The following is a 12,297-nucleotide window of genomic DNA, read 5'->3' as shown; positions in this document are numbered from 1 at the left end:
GCTGGGGTCACATTGATTCGCTATCAAAGAATCCAGATCGATTTTCGCCCAATATGTTTAAACCAAACAGGCGATAGCCGTCTGGTTAAGAAGCTGCCCGCTGCCTGCCCGTCTGTCTGTCTGTCTGTCTTCCTGTGCAGAGCTGCAGCAGCGAAGCTCACTGCATAAAGTTAATTTCAATTCCCGATGAGACACTCACTCGGCAGCCCTCCCTGACCAGCGGTAATTAACAGGGATGGCTAATGACTGCTTAACTCGCTCTTCATAATTATCTGGTTTTCATAATTCGATGTGTAATTTAATAATTCGCTCTTATTAACGTATTAAGTGAATGGCTCGTTTAGGGGAAATTAGAAGCACTCACCAGGAGCATCTTTTAATTGATGAACCATCACCGCTGTCTCATTAATAGGGTCGTTTTGATACCCTTAATATGTCACGAGGGTGGCGCTTCAGCATATTTGGTTTATGGATGAGTTTTCTTTTTTTAATGAAGGCGCTGCTTTACAGATAGGACTAATTTTAATGAGGTGTGTAAATACAGACGAACGGTACACTCCTCACATTTAAATTAATTAAGATATTAGTGGATCTTTTATGTCATTTACACGAAATATTGTTTGACACTCTTTGGAAATACTGCATGTGTAAAATAATATTTTTTAAATCTATAAAAATATGTTGAGAATCACCTGATGTAATTTTTCTAAAGCAGATTTAAAGTATTTAAAAGGTCATCTCGTTTCATCCTGGGTTTTTTGTTTTGTTTTACTGTTATAATGAGTTTGAAGTGATCCAGAAACAATCCCATGAAAATGCATTCCACGTGATGTAAATAATTGGTGTAAAGGTGGATGACAGGTCTCAGAAATGCTAATATTTGGCTCCTCCGGCCTGTCAGGGATCTGTCCATGGTGCTGAAACGCTTGCTCAGCGCTCAGCAAACCAGCAGACCAGTAAGCCCCGAAGACCCCCCCACAAAACAACAACAACAAAATATGTGGACATCACATCACCCTCCTCTTCCTCATATCTAACGATAACTACGAACCAAAGGTTGTGCTTCAAAGCCTGTGTGCCCGCATGCACGAGCGAAGCATGTTGGAGTGTGTATTTAAATAGAGTCGGGCACGTTGGCAGGCGAGCTGTTTTTCTGGCGGGCTGACATCTGGCAAGTCTGCGCTCCAGGGACCCATCTAGCTCTCCACAGACCCCCTGATTAGGCTCTAATAGAATATTAGCATTTGCTCTCAGGTAAGGCAACAGTGAGCTACATAAGCTGGCAGCACGTCAGTGGAGACGCCACGTGTGTCTTTAACGTTGATGGAATAGAGGGGAAGTGGTTCCTGTAGGGCCTGCTTTATGTCTAGGCCTGGAGGAGGGTGGCGAAACCAGAAAGGCAAGACGAAGAAGAAGCAGAAGAAGAAGAAAAGCAATTTCACATTTTAATTTTTGGTATTCATCTCATGCTCTTATATTGCCCGGATAAGCCAGAGAACAGATTGGGTATAGGGAGTGGGGTTGGTGGTTATGCCTTGCTCATAAGGACTGTGACAGTCCACATGTTGTGTTATAAATAAAACAACCTGGGCACATTTTGGTACCAACAAGTCATGTCATTTTTTTTTTTAAAAGAGAGAGGTATTTGAAGTAAAAATACTCCAATAACGTCTGCTCTATCCACCAGCCATCTCTAAAAAAAAAAAAAAAGAAGAAGAAGAAAAAAAAGAGCTGCGTAGCCCACAGCTAAACCGTTTCCCTCCTCCTCATCAATAAATAAATAGATGAATAAATAAAAGAATATTAATATGTCTGGGAGAGCCACTTTGCACAGTGTAGTCATGGAAAAACGTCCGATTAAATGTTAAAGTTTGTTCTTTAATGAAACACATATTGCAGTTCAATAAATTAATTAATTAAAATTACATGGATGTAATAAATTAATAGAATTATTTAACCAGGGAACCAAAAGCAACATACATTACAGAAATAAGTTACCTCAGCTAAACAGCAATACAGCAAAAACCTGTACGGATATATTTATGTGCATCGACTGGTTCCAATGAAATATTTACATTGTACACGTATACTTCCATGAAGCTGTTTCTTTTTCTCTTCAAGAAAAACAAAAAAACAAAAACAAAAACAAAACATTACTTAAACAAGGTGATTTAACAAGCAACGACTCCATAACGATGCGCGTATATTTATACAAATAAATAGCAGGAGAGGGGGGGAAAACATACATAAAATAATATAAAAACAGAATACTATCTCATATATATCTCGATTGTACCATCTCAGACGTTAAAAGTCGCAAAAACAATTTTGTGACCGTACGTTTTACAGTCGTTTCCCTTTAAACCAGAACAACACGCTTAACTTGCTGTCAGAATTTGATTTTCTCAAGCAAAACGAGGAGGAGGAGGAGAAGGGGGTGGGGTGGTAGTGTGGGGGTGGGTGGGTGGGGGGAAATCCCAATAAATATATAATGAAGTAAACATGACCTCACTCAATAAATACTTCATAAGACACCGGCCCACGCTGGATTGTAAACTTATTGTAGCCGGCGACAAATCAAATTTTCTTTTAAATAGCGAAAAAATCTGTAGAAGCCACCCTGTTTTGATAATCCCACATGAGGCATAATAATAATAATAATAATAATAATAATAATAATAATAATAATAATAATAATAATAATAATAATAATAATAATAACCTTAACTTAATCCAAACCCAGGGTATCTTGAAAAATAGATCCCCGACTTTGAGCACATGTGGTAACAAAAATAAGTGGAATTAATAACACATTTAGACACAAAATGAAGTGTGTGTGTGTGTGTGAGAGAGACAAGGAAGTTATTCATTTACACAAGGATATTTGGCAGTAATCTAATATTAGCTTAAAAGAACAAGTGGTGTGTGGTCCTCTTAATCCCCCTCGTGGACCCTGAATAAATGTCAGACTGCACTGTCATGAACTTGGAGGGGGGTGGGGGGATATAGCTTATCCTATAAGCCAAAAATATAAACACCAATATTCACCAACCAAGTGCTTTGAGTAAAATGGCCCCGCTATTTTCACTTTGAGGGTGGGGAAGGTGGGAGTTCTAACCCAAACTATAGTCACCATTTGAAATGAATTATAAATACAAATTAAAGCGTAGAGTCCTGTAAGTCATACTGCGTTGGCATTAAAAAGGTGAAGCATAGTAAGTGTGGAAACAGTGGTCTTACTTGCTCTGTCAAACGACGCTTTACTTGACTCCACATCTTCCTCTCAGCGAGTAAAAGACGTGACTGGATCTGTTTTTTCTTTCTCTCTCTCTCTCTCTCTCTCTCTCTCTCTCTCTCTCTCTTTTTCTTTTTTGTCAGTCATTGTTCGATTTCAGGATTTTTTTTTCAAAGTTCAAAGCACAAAGTCATCGATGATTGAAAAAAACGTGTGAGATAGGAAATATGATACAAATCATCTCTAAACAGTTCCAAGTCTTTTTGAGGGTGGTGGGTTGTTTTTTTTTTTCAGACGCATGCAGAGTACTTCATTCGTTTCTGTTTCTGTCGCTGGTTGCAAAACCAGACCCGCACCACGTTCTTTTTCAGGTCCAGCTTTTCTGCGATTGCTGCGATTTTCTCCGAGGAGGGACGCGGCTGAATGGCAAAATAGGCCTCCAGCGATCTCTTCTCCGGTGCGGCTATTGACGTGCGCTTCCTCTTTTTCTCCGCGCCGTTGAACAACTCGGGTTTATTAAGTTTCTCCCTGTGTGATTTCTCGGCTTCTTCTAGCCACGCTTGCAGGATGGGCTTCAAAGCGATCATGTTGTTATGTGAGAGCGTGAGGGACTCGAATCGGCAGATGGTGCTTTGGCTGAGGGAGCCCACCCCAGGAATCTTCAGACTGGCTAAAGCTGCCCCTACATCCGCCTGGGTAACCCCGAGTTTGATCCGTCTCTGCTTAAACCTCTCCGCGAAGGCTTCCAAGTCCCTTGGATCGGCGTCCACGTCGTTCATGCCCATGTGCGGCGGTAGCCCGTGGGCATGAGCCATGTTGATAGCTGCCTGGTGCATGTGGTTCATGCCCGCCATGTGGGCAGGGTGCGCAGGCGTGGAAACCACCGAGCCATCGGGTCCTGCCATGGCTCCTAGTGCCAGTCCAGGGGTGATGTGATCCAGCAGGTCCCCCTCCAGTGCCTGGTGAGGCTGGTGGTGATGGTGGTGGTGGTGGTGATGGTGGCCAGCCAGGGCGGATGGATGAGAGATAGGCACCGAGGAGGAAGAGGAGGAAGACGACGTGCAGGGGAGCGTGTTCATGGTGTGGTAGGTTGCGTCCGGCTTGAAGGGACTGTGATGTGGTGGGTGGTGGTGGCTCTTGGTCTGCGAGACTATATCCACCGCCGCTAGAGCTTCAGCCCGGGCCAATAAACTCTCATCCAAGCCTCCGAATATATTGCTCTGCAATTGCAAATAGAATGCACACATAACTGTCAGCAGGGAATTCTCCCTCCACTCCTCGGTTTAAAACATTTCCAGAATGTGAAAAAAAGAAATCCTAAAAAAGGAGGGAGCACACAAAACAAGACACATGCAACATCCCAGGTCATAAAAATTAATACGAAAGGCAAAGCCGACTGAATACATAAGTTGAGCAGAGAGGAGGAAAAAAAAATATGGAGGTGTTGGGTGATTTGCTGTGCAGACATGAAAAAAACATCAAGCAACGAAAAAAAAAAAGTGGGCTGTCAAAATGTGCCTTTAAGCAGTGATTATGCAGAATACATACCGGTGGGGTTGGGAGACAGGCTCTGCGCATCGCCTCCGAGCTGCTGCTGCTGCCGCTGCTGCTGATGATGGTGCTGCTGTGTCGGGAGGATGAGCAGGAGGACGAAGGTGCATTGGAAGTCAGAGTGGAGGACGAGGAGGAATGCAACGAGTACTTGGGTTCGGGCAAGCTGGCGTGGGCCATGGCAAAAGGCTGCTTGCTGTTCAGAGACATCATCATCATATTTGCGGGCGTCCAAGCCTCGGCAAGTTCCTTTTAATAAGTTAAGACTCCGCCTCCTCTGGTCGGGAGTTGAAGCCCAATTGCTTCGCAGGAATCTCAAGTCACTGTCGAATAAAGTGTCGGCTGAAGACGGTCGTCCAACACTGAATCACATCTATTTATTATTGCGCGCGGAGGTAACGGAGAGGCGTCTCGTCTTTTTGTGGCGAATGAGATATCACAGACGCCAACAAACCATGCAGCCGAGCGCCGATGATACCTCTTCCCGTTGTGGACTTGTGGCGTAATGGTTCAAAAACACTTTGTGCCTTTTCTCCTTCAGCTTGCCCCCCACCTTCACAACTACACAATATGTTTTCTTTGTTGTTGTTGTTGTGTGCCTTGGATTATTTTTGGCAGAGCTCCTCATCAACGACGCCAGCAAGAAAAAAAAGTTTCTCTCCGTCTCTTAGGATTTCCAAAAATACTTCAAGTTTGAAAACTGTTGCCGTTCTCGTTGACCTGTTTATTTTTTCCCCTCAAAAGTTTCCGTCTTGATATGACCGTAAGTGAGAAGTAATGGCGATGACAGTCTCTGTATTGTACCTCTTCGACTACGTTGAATGCTGCGGGGACCCGAACTGCCTCTGCTCTGAGGCGAAGGGCAGACTGAGTCTCTCTCCGCCTCTCTCTCTCTCTCTCTCTCTCTCTCTCTCTTACACACACGCGCACACACACCCTCTCCCTTCTCTCTCTACAGCGCTCTCAGTGTCTCACTCACTCACACACTCGCACACACACACACACCCTTTTGAGCGCACCTGAAAAAAAAAAACCCTTTCATGATTTATTATTCTTCATTAGCCACACCACCACCACCACCACCACCACAGCCGCCGCCGCTGGGGACTCTGCGCATGGGCAGTCTGCAACAAGGCATTTATTTCAAATGAATCTACTTCATCACCAACACCACCAACACCTCGTTACCAACACCGTGTCCAATAAAAGTCGGAATCCCGGTTTGTTGTAACAGAAAATATTTATATATTTTTAAAATCTTGAATTTAAAAAATTACATGGAAATATTGAACGCGGAGGGAGCAATGGGAGTAAATTATCACGACGGACAGGGACAGCTCCCCTTTACACAAGTTTTTCCGCTATAGTAAAGGGGAAAAAACTGATTACTACGATAACTAAAGGTTGCACAGAGTTTTGAAACAGGAATGGCAAGTGACTCGATTACTATCTTAGCATCCAAAGTAAAAATCATATGAAATTATACTAAATATATAACCATATTTTGTAATCTTGAAAAAAAAGAAAATACCTGAAGAATCACGAATTGTACCTAATGAATTTTTTTTGTTATTCCTCTACGTTGGAATCTATGCGTAAAGGCTGCACGTTAATGAATGACAATAAAAGTGGATTTTTCCTTTTAAAGTAATGAACACCGTTAAATTGTAAATCCACACACTTGTCATAGCAGCCTATTATCTTATCTCTTTGCTAATTACGCCACATTATCGGTAACGTAATTAAAACGTTTAATCACGTTGTAATTAACAAGGGGTGCCTAATTTATTTAATATGGCTCCGTCTATAGAAACAGCTAATTGTTTTCCAAGTAGCCTAAGCTAAAGGAGAGTGGAAATATTCAATCGTTATATATATATATATATATATATATATATATATATATATATATAAAAATCTGTGTTTAGACAGAGATAGACAGAGACACTCGGCCTTACACCTGTCACACTTCTTGTGACAGGTGTAAGGCGATGATGTGTTTGAAAAGATCACTCATCTCCTTAAATGTGTTACTAATATCAAATGTTCGGGATTCCACATTTAATCACTTCCTTTTTCAAAGAACATTAAGTCTGTTCTCATTCTTATAATTAAAGTCTACATCTCGCCGCTCTGCTTTGTGTCTGCAACTTCATTTTTTAAAAATACAGATATTACAGCCGCGATTAAAAACGCGCTTTCCTGAATACAGCGTGTGTCTTTGCAAGCGACTCGATGCCATGTTCGCTGTTTTTTTTTCTAATGCGCACATACGTTTAATATGTCCCCATGGCTGCCACAACAAGCCTGTTGGTGTTGCTGCACACTGCAAGAGAGCCATCCAGCTGCAGAAATATGTTGTTCCCCAGCGGGACAACAGGCGCTGCTGGAGCCACCTCCAGACTTCGGGAGACAGAGATCAGGCTCGGGAGACATCAAGGAGCAATCAGTGTCTGCTCACATACACCGACAGACTGATTTATGATGAAACTTTAAAGAAATCATTTATATTTCACCACCTCTAAATCGGTGTATGAAAATTTCATCCACAATGAAACACACAAAAAAGTATATCTTAAGTCAAATAAATCAGCCCCAGCTTCTCCCAAGCAATTGACTTTGAAGTGCACTTTCAACACTTTCGCGAGTGTGTTCACATACCTAAGGCTTTTACTTCCTTTGCCAACAGCTTTCTCACGTTTGAGGGAGGACACAGTGTCAGAATGTTTAACAGAATTACCTTTGAAGGGTCTGTCATGGCAAACAGAAACACAATTAAGCTGCGATTCCACATATTTCCCCCCTTTTCTTTTTAAAGCTGTTATATTTGTTTTACTGTATTGGTTTAACGTATTACTGTTTTGCTTTTTTTTATTTATAGAATTTTTAATTATAAACAACACATTATGTGCAGCATTTCAATTTTTATCTTTAATCATTCATCAACAATAAATAAATTATTACATCTAACTCACGACAATATTTTATTAAAGAAAATAAAATGCATTAATCAGAATAGCATTTCTGATTTTTTCAATTTTATTTTTACACTGTGAAAATATTTTGATGTGTAAATATGAGTTTTTTCAACATTTTCATATAGTTAGCCAAATGCTCCTCCAGTTTTAAATAGTTTTCCCTCCATTTATATCATCACACTGATACAGTAATTTGAGGCAATGTTGCTATTAGGGGAAAAAACACATAGTTGTTTAAGTTGCACATACCTTGCCTTTAAAAACATATAGCCTCAGTGTAATTGTGCAAAAAAAGAAAAAAGAAAAAAAGATTTCTAGCACTTCAAGGATCTTTGCTACATACATATATAAATAAATCTGCTCCATCTAAAAATAAAAGTAAAGCCAAAAAGTAAAACAGGGAGCACATGCAGCAAGGCTTGATATAACTCAGGTGACTTGTTTGCTTTTTTTCTCCCCTCCTCCTCCTCCTCCTCCTCCTCACTCTCTTACTTACATTCGAATCAAGGAGTGCTGCAGAGGTGTCTGTGTGCTTTTACACAAAGACATACTCTTCTCAGCCTCCCTCAGGAGCTCTCCACGTTAACAATCCCAATTACACCAAGACCACCAGAGACAGCTGTTTTTATTACAGAACCGCTCCTTTGTGCCGCCAACAAGGTATCTCCGCTCCTAGACTGAACACAGAGATAAAGCTCGACTGTGAGGCAGAGGCAGAGAGGAGAGGGAGAGAAGTGTGGAGTGAAGTGGATGAAGTCTCTCGACTGCTCGCAGTGGTGATGCCTTTATTCACAGCTTCCCCCTACCTTTTCTGATCTCGTGGAGCTCTTTACATGCTGGAGCAGAAGGTCAATGCTTGTTGGGAGAGGGTCTACAAAGAGATCAGGATCTAACTCAAGGCAACAGCAAATCACACACACAAAAACGAGAGTGGGGGGTGGGGGGGGGATGTGTTTCAGTCACCAAAAGCAGCGTTTTATTTATTCATCTGCTTTACCTGGGAAATGTGACAGGTTCCACGAGGAACATTCCGGCTTTAATGTGTTGTTTAAATGCATACAACAAAAGGTAGAAGCCTTCAGGATTTACTAAATGTCACACACTGTACTGTAGCTCTCAGGCGGAACAAGTGGCTCGCCACTTGAGATAATGAAAGCGGGTTCAAAAACTGCTCCAGAATCGCAGCTCAACTGTAAGCGCATTTGATCTCTCCATGGGGCAAAGTATGAGCATCAACAGTTTGCGAGACAGTCAAATTATGTTTTAATTCAGCTCAGTTCAATTCTACGTATACAGCGCCAAATCACAACAACAGTCACCTCAAGGCGCTTTATATTGTAAAGTAGACCCTGCAATAATACAACAGAGAAACTCCCAACAATCATATGACCCCCTATGAGCAAACACTTTGGCAACAGTGGGAAAGAAAAACTCCCTTTTAACAGGAAGAAACCTCCAGCAGAACCAGGCTTAGGGAGGGGCGGTCATCTGCCGCGACCTAGTTGGAATGAGGGGAGAATGACAGGACAAAAGGCATGCTGTGGAAGAGAGCCAGAGATTAATGACAACTAATGATTTTATGGGTAGTTTGAGAAAGAAAAACATTTGGACATTTTTATGACTTTGCAGTCCAAAAAGCTGGAGGGAAGGAGGCTTTCTCTGAACTTGACTTACAAATCTGCAGGAAACTATTTTTTCTTTTGCCGCTTGGGGTCAGTGGAACAAGATCTGACATGTTAACTTTAAAAAGCGGGCAAATGTGCAGGCAAACGGTTGTTTACACACGAGCAGTTGTAGGACGTGACTGTGTTATTTTTAACCCTACAGTCTCTCTTTTAGCTCTGTTTTGGTCTCCGACTTCTCTTGGAGATATTTTGGGTCTTCTTAGTGTATAAATGTGCAGCTGATTCAGATGCATCCTGTCTTACACTTGATTTCTGAGCTGTTTAGATAAAAATGACTGAAACTGATGAAGGCTGTGAGAATGAACCAAATTATTAGTGATTCGTAAAGGCTGAAAAACAAAAACAACAGAGTCAGCTGATAATCATATGAGGGTTACACCATTGAAAGTATCACCCTTCACGTTGCACACGTTCATTTCAAATATAGAAACATGGTAAAATGGTGCTTTTTAGACTCCACAATTATTTCCATTGTTTATTTATTTGTACATTTACATTACACCGGTGTTGCTAATTTCATCACTTTCTGTTGATTCCTTTACTGCTGCCAACAGCAAAACCAGCTAACCTGGTGTAGTAGTGAAGTCAACCTCAGGCTAAGAGGTCAGGAAAACAAATAACACCAGCACCAATTTCCCTATTACGCACCAGATGCCAACCTTTAGGGGAGAGGCATTAGATTCTGGCCCAGCCCTGCCTATAGGCTGCAGGGCAGCAGATGATAAGGTCAAGCCTCATAATGATGTCACATACCTTTAGGTACTTCAGATCAATATCGAGAGAGGAGCGTGATACCTGACAGTCAGTCAAATAAAGCCTGCCTGGCAAAGGGAAAAGAGAAAAAAAAACTCACTTTGAGACTGCCTCTGCTGATAAAATGAGATCCTTTCTTTCATGCTGCTTTTGGCAAAGATCACAGTGTAGGCAGGCTTTGTGAGCTCTAAAAATGCGTGGTCATCCTCACATCTGGTAACGTATCCTACAGTTTTGACCACATTTTGCAGATTAACCTTAAATAATGGGACAGAATGAACAAAATTTTACATATGTAACAAAGCACATTTGTTGTTTTTTTTAACTGTAAACTGAATCCGTTTGGTTTATCATCGACTCACACGGCTCTGTAGGATAATATTTGACATGACAGTCATTCCTTTGAGACTTCAAATGGCAGAAAAGGTGCTGGTGAGGAAGGCAGTGCACATGAGGAGAAGAATGCATATGTCAACCGCTATACAAAGTGATTAATGTACCAGGCTGGTTGTAGAATTGTGTCTGACCTGGATGAACATTTCTGCTGCCTCTCTCATTAGTTTGACTGTCCCGCACAGTAATATATTGCTTGTCACTGAGTTGTCTAATGGCTGATGCTAATTGACCTCCTTTCCCCCACTCTCTTCTGCACAAATAAAAAGATTTCCTCCATCCTGTGATGGAGCGTGTCACAATCTGATCCGACAAATTAAAAAGCTCTCTGCTGTCACGCTGTCATCATCCGAAGCCCTTGCCTCATCAGCTATAATGATCATGTCTTCGCTGAAACCGCTGCAGTGCACTGCGAAACACAATACTTAAGGGGCGTGCTGCGGCAGTTGTGCGTTGTGTGACATATCTGAATGTCTGTCATCTGTGAAATTGTCTATACTGTTTAATCTTGAACTCACCATCAACATATACAGGATGTGGATTTTTTTTTTCTGTTTGTGCTCATATTATTTATATGAATCCAGTTATCCAAGTGATTTTAAGCTGTGCATGTTTGAGGATTTTACCTTTATATATATAATATTTATTATTTATCACGACTCCAGTTTTGCAGTAATTATATTTTATTTAGAGATTTTTAAAACATTACCGGTCTAACCTCGTCTTTAACAGCCTCACATTATTTACTTTGTCACATTTACCTGCCCCACTGTAAACAAATGGGCTACTCTGTATAGCGCTTTCCTACTCCATTTAACCACTCATTCATCAAGCATTCACAAACTCACATGGGGGGTGACTCAGGGTTCAGTATCTTGCCCAACGATATTTCGACATGCAGATTGGAGCAGCCAGGGATCGAACCACGGACCTCTCGATTAACTGCCCAAAAAACGTAAAATACATCTTTAAATTGGTTGATTAAAAATACACATTAGCCTAATTTCTCACTCTTTCATGGCAGGAGAAATCTGGATTCACAGCTACACAAGACTGAGATTTTTTTCTGAGTCCCTTCACTGATATTTTTTTCTCTTTCGCTATAAAAACATGTGAGTGCCACTTTCCAAAGCTATTGGCCTGAACATAATAGCAACATGAGAGCTCGGCCACCACACATTATTGGTTGCAGACGGATGATCGTGATGATGATGATGATGATGCTCATTACCTGCAATCATCTGCCCATCTGTGGGCGAAACAGAAATTGAGCGTGGCATTTTACCTGCTGACTTTGTGTGTATAACTTTATAATTTATGCGGTGTACTCATACTATTGACAAAAACGCAGTGCCGTGATCAAAGCAAGCCATTCAGGAGGTTGGACAGGGCCACGAAGACAGGGCCTGTAACACTAATGATCTTCAAACGCTCGCCTATTTCACTGGGAGCTATGCGCAACTCCCTAGCAAGTCCCCCGTCCTCCCCCTGGAGGTAATTGTGCCTGGCTGGTTAGGTGACAGGTGTCAAGTGGCCCCTCCTCAAACGATTCATCACGCTAAGCAGAGAGGAAAAGCTGATCTCACTCTCTGCCTCTCTTTCTCTGTGTCTGTATTTTTCTGCTCGTCAGTCTCTTTCTTGTATCTCCGTGTAACTACTTTGTCATTACCTCGCCGTGGCCTGATGACATGTTAGCTTATCC

At 41.7% G+C, this 12,297-nt stretch overlaps 1 protein-coding gene across 1 annotated transcript; it reads right to left on the bottom strand.

The window, feature by feature from the left end:
• Positions 1–3,364: 3,364 nt before the first annotated feature.
• pou4f2 (POU class 4 homeobox 2) lies at positions 3,365–5,683 on the bottom strand. The gene is made up of 2 exons (XM_026171351.1): positions 4,784–5,683; positions 3,365–4,455 (listed from the first exon to the last, which is right to left on the bottom strand). Exons 1-2 carry the CDS (start codon positions 5,003–5,005, stop codon positions 3,526–3,528), a joined length of 1,152 nt encoding a protein of 383 aa, XP_026027136.1. The 5' UTR covers positions 5,006–5,683; the 3' UTR covers positions 3,365–3,525.
• Positions 5,684–12,297: the final 6,614 nt, after the last annotated feature.

The sequence above is a fragment of the Astatotilapia calliptera genome, chromosome 6 (assembly GCF_900246225.1).
Source record: "Astatotilapia calliptera chromosome 6, fAstCal1.2, whole genome shotgun sequence".
Classification (NCBI taxonomy): Eukaryota; Metazoa; Chordata; class Actinopteri; order Cichliformes; family Cichlidae; genus Astatotilapia; species Astatotilapia calliptera.
Note: the sequence above shows the minus strand (reverse complement) of the source record. Positions and strands in the feature narration are given on the sequence as shown.